This window comes from Psittacula echo (assembly GCF_963264785.1).
Source record: "Psittacula echo genome assembly, chromosome: 1".
Taxonomy (NCBI): Eukaryota; Metazoa; Chordata; class Aves; order Psittaciformes; family Psittacidae; genus Psittacula; species Psittacula echo.
In genome coordinates, this window is record NC_137735.1 from 108,227,384 (window position 1) to 108,246,499 (window position 19,116).

At 37.8% G+C, this 19,116-nt stretch overlaps 1 protein-coding gene across 3 annotated transcripts in view; it reads right to left on the reverse strand.

Moving 5' to 3' along the window:
• PHF21B (PHD finger protein 21B) overlaps positions 1-19,116 on the reverse strand; it is a gene marked incomplete at its 3' end in the record, with an annotated part of 163,380 nt that overhangs the window by 33,902 nt on the left and 110,362 nt on the right. For all 3 annotated transcript variants that reach the window (XM_080628822.1, XM_080628821.1, XM_080628820.1), the window contains one exon: positions 5,261-5,353. In XM_080628822.1, coding sequence (XP_080484948.1) covers positions 5,261-5,353 — 93 coding nt within the window. The remainder of the gene's footprint in view (positions 1-5,260; positions 5,354-19,116) is intronic.

The window sequence follows — 19,116 nt, forward strand, 5'->3', positions numbered from 1 at the left end:
ACCTCATCACTTTCTACAACAAACATTTTCCATGTTATACTCCTCTTACAGAAATATATAGAGGCATGCAATTAATAGTAGCATGCCTATTAAAAATAAGCAAACTGATAAAAAGGAACTCTAACTAAAATTCTCAGCTGCACACACTTCTTCCCAAAAGGAAAGAACAAGAGGAGAAATAGCTTACAACAGATGTTAATCTTCTTGTTTTAACACATTACGGGAAGATGCTTCAAACACAGTGACAAGCACAATATAAAAGCTTGTACAGAATAAAACAGATTAACAACTATATCTATTAAGGGCTACATTTTCAGCTAGGCTTTTGCAAACCTTTCTTTTGAAAAAGCAATTTTGTTTCTGTTTTCTGCATGCATACAGTCAATGAATATTGAATACATTTGCAAACCCCTTAGCCTGGTTATATACCATGCTGATTAAGTTACCTTGAATTAGATTATCTCTCTTTTCCTTCACTAGCATTCCACCACATCCCCATGGAAGCACTGAGGGTTATATACCAGAAAGGTGCATGACATCCCTTAGGGAATTACAGTCCTTTTCTGATATTGTAAAAATGACTTCACCCAATTCAATTATTCCTTACCCAAACAATGAAGTTCTCTTGTCTCTCCACTGCACAATTCTGTGTAACGTTTTATACAAACAGGTACATCTGCTAGCTTTTTTTCTAGTTTTACAAAAAGCTGACTTGCATTTAGCAGTATTTTTCCACTTTCTAATGGCTATGCTCAGTCTTAACACATTACACTTAAAGAAAAATATGTTTGTATATATATTTACAATGCAGAGAGAGGCTTTGCCGCAGACCAGTCTGTTAACATATTTCTTCTACAGTATACAGTGGCATCAAACAACTTGGGTTCTGTCTACAGGAGTAATTTTGCTTTCAAGAAATCTTAAAGACGTCCTACCACCAGGGAAGCCAGGAGTAGTGGTTGGGTTTGGTACACACATGAAGAGAAGCAGCAGCTGTCAGTCAAGAACTGAGCTCAGGAGTACTATGACAAGTAATTTTAAAAATGAAAATGTGCATTTAAGTTTTGGGAACATCCAGAGACCACAGTCTCTGACTGGGCTTACACAGTACCCAGTGATGAACAAACATACACTAACGAAAGCCCCTGTCCCAAAGCAGCCTGCAGCTTAGTGACCGAATTCAGGCCCTACTGAAATCGCTACAGAAGATAAAAATTAAGCAGCAGTTGACAAAAGAACTGGCCAGAAGCGACTGAAAAATACGCACGCTTCATCTAAAGTGGTTGTGCGCACCTGCACGCTTTCAGCACTAACCTGCATGACAGCTCCACTGCAGGCACCTGCTATGAGACTCTGATCTATCCTAGTCAGCAGTGTCCCGAGCAAAGCCATCTGAAGCCCTGCCTTCAACAAGCACTAGAAAAATAGGTCAGGGAAACAGCATTATAATCTGATTTAACTGCTACTCAAATCATCACAGGCTCTCCATTAATTTGAATGAGAATTGGATTGGACCCAAATTACTGACAACAAAATCGGAGGTTTATTTTAACATCTTCATCATTTCATTTAAAATCTTTCATTTGAAGAACATAAAATAAGATTTCCCACGTCTCCAGGTGGCTACAGAGTGACTTAAATTTCTATGTAAACCAGTTCAAAATAGACAGACTCTCTGCACTTCAGCTGCAAACTGGAGCCCCAACCTGACATAAGGGCACCCTCTCCTTATAGTCGATGGGTGCCACAAAGCAGAAGAACAGCTCAAGAGTAAGAAAGTGCATCACTCAAGTGTTTGAGTAGAGGACCTTCAGGATCTGCTGTAGAGCATGTAGTTTCAAAACATCTCACCCAGCTGGAAACCTCACAGGCCAAAGTAAAAATATAAAGACTATCTGGAATTAACTTCCCAAACATCATAGCTCATAGCAGAAATTTTATTTATTTGATGAAAGCAAAAAATAATTTCATATTCTCTAAGAAAAAAAGGTCTGCCAAAGAGGCTTGTTTTGGCAAATAATGAATGCCTAAAGAAATATTGTTTGCCTTGTGCAATGAACTTGTAATTAATGTTTGTTTGCTCACCATTTAATAGCAGTTCTGCACTAAGTGATGGGATTTTGTTGCCATTTGTGACTGTGCAGATTTTGAAACTTCATTCCCCATATGGAAGAGCTCCCAGGGGGTCATATCATAAACCCATTCAAATGAACAAAGCAAATGACAAATATCCATACAAATGTAGAAAATGAGAAAACGGTATGTATAGTTTTACGTAAGTACTGTTAAGTGCCTCAGTTTACTTGTGTGGCATTTTCCTGCTTGACTGCATAGAGCTAAATCAAAAGAGTCTGTCTAGATTAGAAGAGTGAACGCATTAAAAATATAAAATTCATTTAGACATGATGAGGGGCCTTTAAATGGAGAAGTCCCCTGTTTCTTTCTTGCCAGCATGGCAATGTCTATGTCTCTCATGACTACATCTAAATCTAAAGGGATTCTGAAATCCCCAGAAGATGACGAGACTGGCCAAAAGGAGAAATATCAGGTAGCAATCAGTGTGCTTTTAAGAACACAGACACTGACCTGGATTAATCCCATTAATCTACATGCACCTGAAATAGAAGTGCAATCTGTCAGACTAAGTGTGAAATCACTTCCAGAGGGTAACTCAGAGACAAGTAGGCTCCTAACACGGTAGGGATCCCAAAAGGGATTCATGAGACCTTCAACCCTTCCATGGACAAGAAGAGAGGCAGCAAATATAGACAGGATTAAGCCAATTTAGGTGATTGCCACTGTGCCTGCACTGCACTTGCACAAACTCCACCTAGATTTAGTTGCTTGGGTAAATAGTCAGCCATACAGGTGGGCTTATTGAAGCCTTTGCTGCTAGGGCTTCACTGCTATCAGGGCTCTGCACAACTGCTAAAGCTAGACTTCACAGAGATGGAGGTCATGGAATGTACAATACCTTGCAGAAAAAGATCCAGCTATAGCTAACATGTGTGAGTACAGACATTGTACTGCTTGAACTGTCTGTATGAAATACTGTGGACTACTTGGTAGAGGAGTGATGAATATAATTTTGCTTTGAAAAGGCTGTCCCCTTAAGTTGCTGCTACATGGGCACTCAAAGTAGAGGTTTTAGCAGATGCCAAACTCAGCTGGACCCTGCTTGTTAGTATGCTTGGGACACAGTGGCAAAGCTGCCTTTCACAAAGTCAGTTCTAGAATGGTAGGATTGTGCCACTAACTCAGAGTAAGGTACAGCAATCACGCCTGTCACCCAGTGGGTGACAGTCGTAGTAGCCAGCAGTAGTAGCCAGCCTGCTCTGTAACCAGGTCTGATGCATAATAGCTGGGAGGACATGCACTGTGACAGCACAGCTTTACATTACTCTGATTTATGGCTATATTAAATATATTTCGAAGGCATGTGACTATTTAGTTAGAAGCCAAACTTTCCACTTGTAGATGAAAACTTGATCTCTCTTGAGGCATCTGGCAGAAAGCTTTGATGGGTGAAGGGAGTTCCTCACTAAGAAATAATACGGAAATTTTAAACTTCTCTGTAAGCCGTGAATGGGAGAGGAACATACAGACCATGGTGAACTGCAAAGGAGGACACAGCCTGTAAATGGGGCAGTCTGTTGCTGAGGAAGTACTGGGCCTGTGAAAGAGCCAGAAATAACTCAGAACATAAGATGTATCTCTGATAACATGGTCTTACATACAGCTGCTTACTTAATTTTTAGTTTTGACAGAAATGAGATTTCTATGTGGTTATTTCCTGTGCTATCTATATGAAATAGAAGATTTAGTAAACTATGGCTTAGGGCTGCTGAGGAAGGGTTGGTGTTTCATTAGTATTAAGTATGATTGCATAAACTGGTCTGAAACTGAAGTCTGTATTTTCACAAAGTGAAATACAAACAAAAACACTGCCATGAGCTAAATAGCAAGACAGAAAGGATTTATGTTCTTTTTAAAAACTTGAGAAAATCAGCTTCCTCCACTTTTTCCAATTCTTCGAAATTGAATCTAACAATGAATGAAAATTCTTCTACTTAGAAAAGTATAGAACTTTGATACTTCTCTAAGGGCAGCATTTGCAATGACATCATCATTACTGAAACATAACCTTAATGATAATTTAAGCCCCTGATACAGGTCTTTCAGTTGCTCTTGAACCTCATCTATTTTCAGGAGCAATCTGCTCATCTTTAACACCCCAAAATGGCAGAAATCAATGTGTTATTATGCTGTAAGAACAACTGAAATGCAGTCTAGAACTTGATAAGAAAACTATAACCTTCCTTTATGTCCACAATTTTGCCTTCCACAAAATGTAATTTAAAGAGAGAATTTAAGAACTTTATCTTAGAAATACTCTGTCCTCCAGGCAGATTTAGCTCACGGATCTTCTACCAGATTCTGCCACTACAAAAATATTAGGAAAAAAATAAAGGAATAACAGGAAGACCCAACATTGACTTCAGTGCTTGAGAAGTGTTCATATATGAGAAATAGACCACTAAGGGCCACATAGGGAGAAATACATTTATACTTAATAATCATGAATTCGAAAAGCAAATCAGAGAACTGTAGCAAAACCCTTGTTGAAAATTACACCCAAAAATGTTGAGAAAGAGGTTTGAAATGGAGAATAAATTGTGTGGTTAGGAAAACAGTGAGATTCAGAAAAGAAAACACAGCTTGAGAAGATTTTTATAATCTGTGAGTGTAACTCTCCTTTCACTCCTACCCAGACAATCTTGCCTCAGTCTTGCACCTGAGTTCATTGCACCAAAACTTGATACTGGGGTAGACAGGAATAAGGCCAGTAAGTTAGTAAAAGAATGTGTGAGGTTAAATCTCAAACAGAAAGGTTAATACTTCCACCCCTTTTTTAATTACAGAATTGCAGATTTTCACTTCTGTGATTTGTGATTCATCTTATAAAGCATAAATTTGCATTTCACCTTATGTACTTTGTTCTTTCACAATGAATCTACAAGATTTTTATCACTTTTCATTGTGCTAACAGTATGCTCCCAGAAGAAAACTGATTTATCCTTTTTTTTCTTTTTTTTAATGAATTAGAGAAAATCACAACTCCGCAATTCAACTCACTGAAGGTGAGTCTTTACTCAGCAAAATGAGTGTGCTGACTTACCCAGGCCTGGGTATCAGACAGGAACAGAGTAGGATACATACAAAAATAACACAAAGCCCCATTTGGAACTGTATTTTGTACCTGAGGTAGCACTGCTGGTCCTTGTCCTGCCAACCTCTGCAAGGAGCTGACCTGAGGAACCTTAATGGGCACTGCAGTGATAGTTCCCAAAGTCTGTTGGAAGAAGAACAGTTGAACACAGCTTAAAATACTTGCACAGCTTTCCCAGATAGAATCTGCCCAAACCAGTGGTTCCCTTTCCAGCTCTTTCTTTGTCTCTTCTTGACCTCTGATGGAAGGGTGTAGTAATACGTCGTCCATTTGAAGCTCTTCTCCTGAATAAAGAGTCAGAGACTCTTCCTTCTCTTTAACCTCTTCCACAAAGCACCTTTAACTGAAGCCTGTTGTCTCCTTAGAGCATTTGGTAATTCTGAGTGAAAAGGATACATCTCTCATTGTTGTGAAGTTTTTTTGGTACACAAAGAAAACACAAGCACGCTGCCATGGCTGAAGGCTGTCTAGGCACTAGCTTGTTTTCAAAAGAGATCTGAAGGAAGGTGAAATGCACCACAGTGAAACTTCAAAATGTGCATTGGTATGATGATGCATTTCATAGTAGCCAGGGTCACAGAAGTTCACTGTGTCTTAGTAAATAGTAAATACTGAATTATTAAAGCTGAAAGTTACCTATAAATCTACTACAGCGCATTGTAACATAATATTCAGCTAAGACAACATCCATTTCAGCCAACACAGCAGTTATTACTATCCACGCTTTTTTAATCTACTCACACTTCTCTCGGTTGTGCAACAAATTAATCCAAAACTTATTTAAGACAGAATATAATAAACTATTTCTGTTGGAAGGGACTTACATTGATCATCTAGTCCAATTGCCTGACCAAAAGTTAAAGCATGTCCAAATGCCTCTTTAACACAGACAGGCTTGGGCCATTGACCATCTCTCTAGGAAGCCTGTTCCAGTGTTTGACCACCCTCTCAGTAAAGAAATGCTTCCTGAACTTCTCTAAATTTAACTCCCCTCAAAACAAAAGCATCGGATCACAGCCAGCAAGATAAAGTATGCTAATATTAACCCAAACTGGTGAAGAAATTTCTCAATAGAAAGCAAAATACAATGCAATCAGCTCGAGGAAAGCAAAACTGTGGCAAGTCTGTAGAGGTATGTTCTCCTCAGATTGCAACAACAGAGTGGTAAAACAGCCTATTTCATTCTAGCTACAGAGTCTGATGAGAATACCATGCATTTTCATGCAGAATATTTTTAATAAACTTGTCCTACAGAGTTCTTATTTTTACTTCTGCTACTCCTCTTGGAGACATTTGGGGGTGTGATGTTCTATATTCAGCAAAGAATAAAATTAGCATGAGATTTGCCTGAGTTAAACAATAAGAAGAGCCGTACTGTTATAAACATGCAAGACTATTTTGCCTGAGTACTCATCAATTATCAGTACCCTGGATTATGCATGGAAAAATATACTCCATTAAACTTCCATCGTGAGCCAAGGTCAGGGGAAGGATGCATGGAGAAAGCAGCATTTCCACCCATGGTTGACAAAACAAGTTACATATTCCCGCAGAAGTAAAGGTATTGGCCACAGTGAGGAACAGAATGGAGTATTTCCACTGCAGTTATCCTTACCGGGTGACACAATGAATAAAAACAATTGGAAGGTTACTACGAACTATCTGAATGAACTACTTCTTTACCCTGTCTACCATATCACAGCCTTACACACTGGGAAGCACAACATGATGAATTCCTGCAGTTTGGAGAGAAGGAGAACTTGAGCGGGCACCTGCTGCTACTGCCACTTATTAGACATGTCACAACTTTCTGCTTTATATTAGCATGAACTAAAATTAATTCAGCACAGATAATTGCTTTTTAAGGTGAATACCAAAGTGAACTTTCCAACCCACACTAGAGGAACTGAACATTTATCACAAGTATGATCGATATTTTCCCTCCATCCCAACACTGCTTATACATAAAATGAGATTTCTTCCACAACGGAGTAAAGCATGAGTTTTCCTTGGAAATCCAGGAGCACCACAACTTCTCCTGGGCTGCATATATACCCTCTACAAGAACTCTGTACAAAAGTGCTACAGAAGGTGCAGCCACACTTAAAGCATGACCTTCCAGAAGTTCTACAGAAATTCTTGTTTAACTTAAAGTTAAACAAGAAGTTCTTCCTTTTGGAAGGTTGTGCTTTAAGTGGCTGCACCTCTCGTCATTTTTGTATATGCTACCTGTGACCTTGTGAACACATATTCCAATATTCCTATTCCTACAGATACACATGAATCTGCAAGGATTTCCAAACCGGCCAGCAGAATGCCATGTATTAAAATATGTGTTTTTCTGGTTTATGTTTCAAAACACTGAACAATTGAGCCAAAAAGAATGGGAATGAGAAAAGAAGCAAAAATGCCATAAAACTACTCTGCACTGTTTTCTTAGCTTCACTTGAAGACAAAGCCAGGATGTATTGTTTGTGGGTATCAGTAAAATGAACTATCATTAGCTCTGTCACCTGCACTCTCAAAAAAATTGTCAGATTTATTTTCCTGAAGTATGAGTTCTGCAGCAATCTTGAGAGAAGAAAAAAACAAATTACGGCTTTCTTAGGTTATGAAATTTTCAGTGATGAAGATGCAGCCTCCTGTTTACAAATAGTTTTAGAGTAAGGATTTGTTACTTAATATTCAAAGAAACAATCTCAGTGTAAAACTCATATGGCCAAGGGAAAATTCAAAACCTTAATCTCGCACTAATAATAACACTATAGTATTTTCAGACAGAGAAAAACCTAAGAATCTATTTTACTTTTCACTATTTACCTTGTTTTGCTACTGTTTCCCAGCTTGGGCAATAAATAGTTCAAGCTGTTGAATCAGCAGAATTGAATGACAGAAACCTCTGTACTTTTCCTGTAACACACTTCATCTGTTATCTCAGGGTACTTCACCTAAGTCAGTGTTATCGTCCCTGTTTCAGTGATGAAAAAAGTCAACATTTAGAGATAAAATTATGTTGTCAGGGCCAGACTGTTGTGCAGGTGAAAATGCAAGCCAGGCTTCTTACATTCAGTGTCTCATCCATGTGATTGATTATTGATTATCTCATCTGTCGAAGTAGAGTCACATCTGAGTCACCTCATTTTAGGTCAGGTTTTAATGATCCATCAGGATGTCTCTATGATGATGGGCGAAAGAGGTGAAGTATAAAGCAGAGGGAATCACAGTTGTGGTCTCTGCAATGAAGGAGATGCAGGGGCTAGAATGGATGGTTGGGCAGTTTTACTCTGGGTGCATATTTCAGTGCATTTCAGAGCACTGCCTTGTTCCAATTTAAGCAGTAAATAAAGGAGAAGATAAAACCACTTGCCTGACAAACAAAAAAGTAAATGTCTTTATCTGATGTTTTTGGCCAGGCAATAAGAACTGGACAAACTCCCCATGCCTTAAGCTGTAGCAGGATGAATACTGCTCACACTCACCTTAATGCTTCAGTTCTAGCTGGGTCCTCAGCTCATGGGCCGCAACAAGTGAGTAATCAAGACACCTCCCTCAAAAAAAGGGAACTAAACTTCTTTTCCTTGTTAACAGTGCCACCTATTTTCACTCACAAACCTCCCAGGCTTGCCATGGTGAGACTGGTGCATCAAATACTCATCACTCACTAATTCCATGCTCTCATTTTCATCCAAGTAGGCCTTTTTTTTTCCTCTTTCCATTTTTCCAATTTGTTCAGAGCAAGCTGGTGCACATTCGTATAAACCTTTAATTAACAAGCTGAAGAGACATTTTTCTGGCAATGCCTGACCTTTAAGCACTTTGTATGAATTTATTGATACCAGCAGAAACAATAATTTAAAAGGTTATTTTATGAGTGCTGAATAGTTTATGGCAGCACTTTTGTCAAGATAAATGAGTTTCTTGTTTCTACATTTACAGCTCTAAGCATTTTAATAAAAAAGGTTCATAAAAGTCAAAGATAACTCCAAATCTCTCCTCTATCTAAGTCTACCTGGGGTTTTCTGATGACTTCCTGAAACACATAAAGTGTGGAGGGAGCACTGAAATGTGCAGCAATGGGAGGAAGTGAAGAGATGAGTTTCAGTTTGCTCAGAACTGTTTTGCTTTGATAGTATGTATTTCAGCCAAATTTACTATCTTTATACTGAGACATTTTTCAAATAAAACCAAATTCATCAGGTGTCTTTCATACTGTCTAATTAACTGAACTTTAAATCCAGCAGCACTTACTATCCCAGGCAAGCATTTGGGAGCTCATGATCCCTTGCTAACTCCTACCTCAAGCAGCAGCCTCAACCCTGGACTGGAATAGGAACCTCAGCCACTTCATCACCCACTGTAGAGGTTAATGTCGACTGAATGCATACAGCTGCAACACAAACGGTTTCCAAATGCCTGTCTTCAGTGACTTATACAGAGCAGTTATCTCGTATGTCAGAGACACCTTTTTCGCTTCAGCAAGCCACAGATGCCCTCAGACAGTAACCACAGCAGGCCCATTCTGTGGGTGTCCTGCAATTTCAGTTGTTGGGTAAACGTAATTGAGCAGCACGCTCCAGAGGGTCGCATTTCAAACTGCAGAAACAGGTGAAGAGATGCAAATCAAATGATCTTTTTCAGTGGTCAGTTTACTCACTAAGAAAATAATAAGAATTTAAAAAAGAGAAAACCAACTCAAAAGCCCCAAAACAGGAGGACACAGTTGCCTTAAAAGACAAAAAACCAGTTCCTCCCACATGATCAAAAGAAGATAAAAGATTTAGAAGTTACTGCCAAGTGCAGTTAAAAAAGAAAATAATTTCTCACCCTCAATTTTTCTATTAATACCAAATAGCATTGTAACTATTTGCTATATTTTCTTCTCTTATGCTTCTTGTGCTTTAGATCAACAGCTTCCCTAGTCAAGGCTCTCAATGACAACTGAGGGATAGAAATGTGGGGACAGTGGCAAGTGGAAGACAAAAAGTGAAACGAAGTACAGTATGGACAGATAATAAGAATTCAAAGGATGAAGGATAGAGATGTTTAGAGAATAAAAGGATGCTGAGGCAGAAACGAGGATGAGATTTACATTGTCGATGATAAGACCAAGGGCCATACATTTAGTTTTCTACTAATAGATTATAACTTCTTTAGTCAATACACGAGTTTTTAAATCCACGACTTCTGCACATTCGTGATTTTAGTAAACTTCTGCCTTTCAACCCTGAATGAATAAATCTCTCTCTCCAGATATGTATCTCTACTTTATTGAAAGATATTTACATTTTGCTGTTTGCGTAAATATAGTTGTAAGACCATTGCTATGTTTGCTATGAATTACAAATTCCTTTTCCCTCTCATTTGGATGTACTAAAAAATGCTTAAGGACCTGTTCCTATAATTCATTGTCCATACAAAACTCATTGTTGAGCATGGATACATAGCAGTTTAGGATTAGATCATAAACTGTTCGGGACACAGCTCTCCCCACATTCCAGAATTACACCAGTACAGGGAAAGTCACTGAAGTCAATCACTGTAAAGAATCAGACTCACTGAGTAACAGAAGGTTAAAAAGCCATACAGTTTCAAAAGCTTTTCACTACAGCATGTTACCAAAATAAACACTTAACTCAGGAACATATGGGTTTGTTATATCTTAGCAGAACAGTTCAATTATTTGAGTTCAACTGACACTGCATTGCTGTATTATTTGCAAACTATTTTAAACTAACATCAACAGTGCAGCACAAATACTGTGTTTGCACAATGTATTACAGAAACACTAATCTTTTTCTCTTTAAAGTACATATGCATCTCTCTAAGATCTAGGTCTTCGTGTTGCAAATAAGACACCTAAGCTATTAAAAAAATGTTTTTGTCTGTTATGTGTTCAATAATGGCAACAACAGTTTTACAGAATGGATTTTTAATGTGGTAGTGACAGGGGAACAGATTGCTATGGCAACAGCAAAGATGAAAATTCTTAACCTGAATGGATCGTCACTGAAGTAATTGCAGGGTTTTTTTACCCATTCTACATCCATTTTACAACTTGAACGCAGCATTCAACCTTGAGCTTGCTTTATATAAATGCCAAGCACTATAAGCAGCCTCCAAGTTCATTTGACTTAAAACTTGCTGCACCTTACCTCAATAATCCAGGATGGTTGCTGTCCTCTAGCTAACCTAACCATCTGAATGCTATTATTTTTCCACATAGAACACCAGTAAAAGCTCTGTGCGCTTGGATGTAACTTTGAGGCTCCTGCAAGATGTGCATGCACACATATTTTCTCTTTCCTTCTAGACTTCTATAAAAGTCTGTGGAAATAATTTTTCATTTCAAAATATGGTCAAATCACTGTGCATGCTGTTTCTAATAATCCGGTGGAATAATGGCATATTTCAGTTTCACAGCCAGACTGTATGCAAAGAGACTGCACTTCAGCCACATAGTTTGTGTAAACGGTAATTTAATTGGAATTTCATAGGCATTTACATATTTCTCTTCCAGCTTTTCAAAGTGTTTGTTTTCCCCACTTCCTTTCTTTTTACTCAGAATTCCTTAATCATGCTTTCATGTGCACATCTATTATTGTTATGAAGCAGACAATCAGAAACACAAGTTCTATTGTTTTTTAAAATATCAGTATTTTTTAACCATCCTTTCTTTAGACACTAAAATACCATTTAAACCAACCCTCATTATAGCCAACTAACGATGACTCAAACTGCACAAGATGCTTTTGCACTCAAACAGCCTACAACTGCCCTCACTGCCCGTTACATGGCCCAGAACCAGGGTAGCCACAAGCAGCAAGACGCAAGACCCTGAATTCCACACCTGATTTGAAAACAACATTATACCAAATTCTTAGTTGCTGCTGAGGCCTTGATACTCATCCTTTTCAACGCCACTCATCTGCAAGGAAACCCACAGTGGTATCAAAACTCATGATGGTAGCAGAGGAGTACATGGAGAGGTGATACAAACAATTTTCTGCTTTTACTGTGGCTCTCAGGCTTTTCAGAGCACCTTCGAAGTTATGACTGCTTTTACCACGGCTTTCGGACTTTTCAGACCTCTACCTACTTGCCACTTGCAGATTCCCATCTGGGTAAACTCAAAAGTACAAACTGTTTGAACACACTGTGGGTGTGTACTCTGGCAAAGGAAAAACGTGATGAATAAAGTTCACGAGTTTCCCTGGTTCAGAAATCCCACTGGTTATTTACGCAAGAGGACAGATAGCTGTGTCAAATATGAGTTCTTAAACACAGCTTCCACCACATTATTTACTGGTTAGGATTTGGGTTTTCTAAGGCACCATTATTTTTATCAAAGGAAAGTAAGGAATTTTCACAGTCATTAGATCACACTCTAAATTTCTGAAAAGAAAGAAAAAATAAAAAAGAAGAAAGCTTGCCTGTGTGACTGCATTAGCATGCACACACCTGTTCTGTGAGGTGAAGCTTTATTCAGAAATCATATTCAATTAATTAAGTCTCCACCTCCAGCACAAATGAGTATAGTTTCACTGAGTTGCAACAACAACGCTCAGCAGCTGTGATCACACCTATAGTCTCTTGCTCAGATGATTCATAATAGTTTTGCTGTTTAACTACTCAACTGTTCCAGGTTGATGTTGTTTTTAATGACTAATGTCTTCAAATTACTTATTGTCTGTTCAGTCTGCAGAAATGTTTCTGAGCAAAAGGGGAAATGCGCGCACAGCATGTCACACAAAGCAGTTTCTAGCTTCTCCCTCAAGTGAGTTGAAGCATAAGTGAAAATCTTCACCAGAGCCCCAGAAGCTGCTGAAGTACTACTGCTCTACCCCAGTTGCAGGACATGAGGATTAGGGTATGGAAAGAGAAGACAGGGGGAGGGAAAATAAAGGACGAAACAACCATCATTCCTTAGTGATTTAGGAATCCTCACCTATCGGAATGACCCATGCAGCCTATTAGGAGGTACTGAAAAATTGTCTTCCAAATTATTCCACTTTAGCACCCACAGGGTGCTAGAACTGCTTTTGCAGTTATTATACATTCTTCAGTCACTCTGAAGAACTGGAAAACATGAGGGAAGTGACAGCCTGAGATGATCTAATTGCTCACTACCACACAGTCCCTTTTGTCAGGCCCCGAGCTGAACTAATTCAGCTTGCTAACCAGGATAAAGAAAGTTTTCTGCTAGTTGGATTTGCTTAGGAAAGTATCTAATAAGCACAGTATAAAGGCAAGGGTTAAAGCAAGGATTCTTAGCTGGGAGGGAGGGAGGGATGGACAAAGACCACAAAGGCAGAGGAACAGAAAAATGGAATGATGGTTCCAACCTTTCTGAAGCATGGAAGCTATCAAATCAGTTCAGCCATAATAACTGGATGTTATTACCAAAAGTAAATTCCTTGAGCATAAAACTTGGTGAAGGAACATGAAGACTTTGCCTGAATTACATATAAAGTGTGTATAAACATGACTGATCTTAAAATTCTACTGTTAATATATTTAGTTGTAAAATGAAGCAATAACTTTCTCAGGAAATGTTAACTTGTATGGGCAGCACTTCCCATTAGCTTTCTCCATTTTTTCTGTAGGCAGACTACTCAGCAATATTGAGCCACTTGCCCGTTAACAAAACTCAGTGGAAAACACTGCTTTAGTACAGCATGGCAGAATTACCGTTGCTATTGAATTTTTAACTTTGGTATTCCATAGTCCTAGGATTGCAGCTGTGAAAAATCATTGTAGATATTGGTATGTATCAGCCTTCTTTGAATTAAAAGAAAAAACTGAAATACAGCAGCACCTCATTTAGTTTTGGAGGCTGATAAACTACAGTATTCACTTACAAATATAATTGATTCTTTGATGATCCAAACAAAAAGGCTGGTCTTTAATGCTGATTTGTTCAGACAGCAACAGGATTTGGCAAATTTATGCTTACATAAATGAATTAATACATACATATGCAAGATAAATATACAATATATGTATGTGAATACATGAACACACATTTCAGAACACGTAATAATATATTAAACATGATATTTTTCCAGAGTTGCAAATAACCAAAGTGAGCACCAGTGTTTCCTTACAATAACAGAGCCAGGAAATTTTAGAGTTAGTAAGTAGAAAAACTCCTTTTCCTCCTGAGCTGCTGCATTAATATTAGCAGTAGCAGAACTAGTCTTATAAATGCTAATGTCAGCAAAGGTTCCTCTGTTTCTGAACCTCAAAATTGCATCTGTTCTGAAGTGCAGAAATTATAAGAAGAAAACCAGCAAAAATCAAACTACAACTCTGGTCTACTATCTAGCCCATGTGACATTTTCTGGCTTCTACTTAGGATGCTTCATCCTGCTAGTCCCAGATAAACCTGGATACTGGGACATCTTTCAAGGTCCTAGTAAGCTGAGTTTCAGAAACACCCCAATGTGCCTGTATCCAACCTAGCTCCAGCTGAAGTGTCCAAAATCACCTTCTCACCCCCACCCCCTCAACTGCTACCAAGCCTTAAAGACAATAAAATCCTGATGTGCTTCATATTTATCCATTAATATTCTCTGGACACCTGAAAGTTTGCTTCTTGGCAAGCATGGAAACATCACGTTTGAGGAGGCAACAACTCTGTACCTTGAACATGAACAAACACATGAAGGTAGGCATGGTACAATATCCAGCTCTTAGGTGCCTTACTGCAGGTCTCAGTTAGTCATCCAAGTTTTCCTGTGTAGGGTATCCAGAGTTTGATGGGGCACTTTGGGAAGAAATTTGTAAATCAGGACCCTAGGGCAGAAGATAGATATCTAGATAGATGTGTTCAATAGGAGTGTTTTACTGTGCTACTGACTCCAGGCCTTGGTACTTTGCTCTGAAAGAAGAGACATGCTTCACTGGGATTCACCTCCTTGAGCCCCTCCCTGGAGTCTAATAGATCTTCAACCACTTTCATTCAAAACACTCCAAGAAAACTATGCTTTCCTTTCTTCCTCCTTCTCATCTTTCCCTTCAACCAGTTTCTCTGGAGTTCATTCACTCCAGAGAAAGATTTCAGTTCCTACATTCACACACGGCTCTGTAAGCCATTTAACTATCAGAACGTACTTGGGAGAAAGACTCTTCTTCCAAGATTTTCTGCTAAATTAGTCAGTGAGGGAAGAATGTGGTCTTATGGCCCAGGGGTTAGAGAACGCTTTGGGGAAAAGACAACCCACAGTTCCAGCCAATGTTTTGACCACCTTGTTGTTCAACCCTGTTATCAGCACAGCAGTTCTTACAATACCTCAGTGCAAACATTTTGGCACACAGGGAACATGACTAGTAGAAATAGAGCCATTATGGATTTCACTCGGATTCAGACTTGATAGCTACTGAGCCGTTTGAAGATCTAAGTTTTGAACTCCAGATAGCTAGTTCCATTTCAACACTGAAGTACTTCTAAAGATCTAGTTTAAAACACTTCTGATAGAAATAAAAGATGAGAGAAAATATGTCCTATTTTTCAGCTGTATGTCCTATGTTTTCAGCTTGTATACTTTGCAAATTAGATAGCACAACAATAATGCCTTCATAGATGCAGAACCATGAACTTTTATGAGTCTTAACTCAGTTCAATGAAGGTCTGTGCAGGTACCCATACGGAGATCATGACTTCAACCCAGTCATTCCCAGACCTAAAAGGGAGAAATTGTGTTGTTTGGGTTTTGGGGTTTTTTTTTGTGGTTTTTTTCTGGTTTTGGGTTTTTTTTTTATTTTTGGGGTGGCTTTTTTTGGGTAGGGGGTTAGTTGTTGGTTGGTTTTGTTGTTTGATTGGGTTTCTCTTTAATTGGAAAATGGTATCTTAAATCCCAAATAATTGCCAGGGAAACAAAAGAGAACTTTACTACCTGAAATTTCTATTAATTTTTTAGACTGACTGACTGTTACTCACACAGGGTTATTTATGTCATGACACTGACCCAAAAACCAAAATACTAGTAAGGGATGCTACTCAAGTCTTCAGTTATCTACTTACAGACATGAAAGTTCTGTGTAAGCCTCCATCTTGACACTGCAAACTGAAAAATCATAAAATTTAGGATGAATAGGTCACAAAGATTGGGGTTTTTAAGTTCCTTTTCAAAGAAAATGTAATAATAATGATCATTAATGGCATACAAAGCCTATTGTACTACTATTAGGAAAATGGTGGTGATGCAATCTTGTAGATTAACTCTGCTGGTATGAATCTAGCTTCACTGTACTTGACTTCAGTAGAGATACTACAAATTCACTTATTTAAAAATGCTCATAAAATTTGTTGAGTAACACTTTATTATTAGGAAGACATAAATTCATTGAAGGACATGTATATCAAGACAAAGGTTGCTCCTCCTTCTATATAATAACTTCTAAATTCAGAAACAATTTCTAGACACAGGCTGGAGGAACCAGAGTTTAAGCTCATATTCCTCAAGATTTGAGAACAAAGTATAAACACTTTGAGCCATCATACTAATAGCTCAAAGCCATTTACTCTGGCTTTAAAGCCCACATTAAGAACACAAAAAACCTGAAACCTTTTATCTTCTCATACTTAATAGGGAGGCTGGGCTTTTCCAGCAATACTAACAAATGCAGTGTCTAATTTCCTGTATAACAAGAAACATTAGAAAGTAACACAAGTCACCAAAATATAGATTATTTGCTTATATTTTGAAAAGTGCAGGGGAAAATGAATAGTAATGTTTCACTCTGAAGAAAAAATTATAAAAGCAAATAGGGTCATGGGACTTTATTAGAGGACATGCTAATTAATTACTACATACATTCTTCTAAAATCATACCCCACAGTATCCCTAACAAATTTCTACAATGTTCTCATTGCTATTACACTAAAATAGCTGCCTTTAAAAAATACTTTAGTTTACCAATTCTTTAAAGAGAAAATGAATACTACATTAAATTAAATAAGGCTTATTTGTGTTTTTATTTTTCAACTGTAAGGACAGAAACGTTTAAGGAAAGACCATTACATCATTATTACTGTTTCAACAAACTACAGGAAACACAATATTACTTAAATTTTATCAAAGCTGTCATGAGCTTTCTGGTACTACCTATTCAATCACTGCTAGTTCAGTGATTTTGCATGTAAAAATGAACTTATCTCCAAACCAGCCAGTCTCATTGTTTTATTCAGTGAGGGATACAGCAATCAAATTTTTTGTAATATCACTATCCATCACTATGTGTGCAAATTTGATGACACAGTCACTGAACTCGGGTCTTAATAAAATCAAACAGGCTAAACAGAGGTCTATAATAAGCATCTTATTGAGGGATAAAAAAAACCAAAACAAAACAGTTGTACCCATTAACTAAATGTCTTGTATAAAAGCAGTGGGAACATGCTCTTGCTTTCACTTGTCAAATCTCCAAGGACAATAAATATTGTCCAAACGGCCAAAGAATTAGAATAATCAAGAAGATTAAGACCCCAGCACAGAAAAGCAGGTAAATACAAACTCAGTTACAAGCACATTATTAATCCTACAGAAAATGTGAATTATACACATTAAACTCAGTGTTATGCTCAAGTAAAGGATAGACTTGAACCTGTTTTCTGAAATTATTGATATTGAAGCCTGACCATAAGCTCAACAAAAAGAATTTTGGTTTGTCTTACCTTGCTTGGTACCTGGCTTATTTTAAAAGGGTCTATGTTTCAGTTTTCATAATGATAAAAATCCAAGTCCAATGCAAGTCTTTCTACTCAGAGGGCAAAAACGTGACTCAAGACTACAGCATACCTTCTGCACAAGAATTATCTGCACTGAAAGAACATCAAGCCTAAGAGTGATTTAAAAGCAGTCAAAGAAGAAACAGGCTCATGATAAATAAAAGTTAGTAACTACACTTTTCCCACCCATACACACATAGATGAGTATCAAAAACCACATGATATAGCTGTTAACAGGCATCCGCCAACACTCTGTCCTTGTCACTGATGGAAATATATCTATCTTGCCATTCAGCTATTCTCTAAATTTAGAGATGAGCAAATTTGGTTAAATTTGGATCAGATCACTTTCTGACTCACATTATCCTGCAAGTTAGCAATCCTTTGCACGTCACACAAAAAAGGCCACTAAATGTAATACACAGTCTCTTCTCTTTATGAGGCACTGCAAACAGTCAAAGCAAGGAATACAAAAATATATCATTAAACAACAGGAAACCCATACAAACACTTCTGATATAAACAGCAGAACAGTGCTTATGAAATATGCATTCAGAGAGCCAAATCTTTAACTAGTGAAAACTCACATAACTCCATCATTTTGCGCATGACTATCTAGATTCTTAGACAGTGAAGGTCTGCTCTTCCATACAGGAATACCTCCACAGACAGAATTTTTTTCCCTTTCTCTTTCACATACACAAACACTTTTAATTGCTTATTGTGTAGCAATTTAACTTCAATTTTTATAAAATGGCTGTGATGTGAAGAAAAGATAACAACTAAACCCTAACATCAATAAGTGCTAATAAATATTAATATAACATAAGCACCACTTTTATTGCAATGTGAAACCAGTTTATTATCCACAGATGAAATCAAATTGCTGCCTTTATTACTGTCAGGAATGACTTCTAAGATATTTCTATTTACTACTTGAATATTCATCAGCACTCTGTATTTACAGCATCTAGTCTCTCTCTCTCTATGCCTGCCCCACATTTATACACAAAATAATTTAAGAGCAGTATTTTCTGATCAGTTCTCCGATTAATTTAGACACAAATGCACATTATGAGACTAATAGCAGACCAATTGCTAAATCTGATACAGTTATAACATCAACAGAAAATCTTATCATGCTTGTATTTGCAAT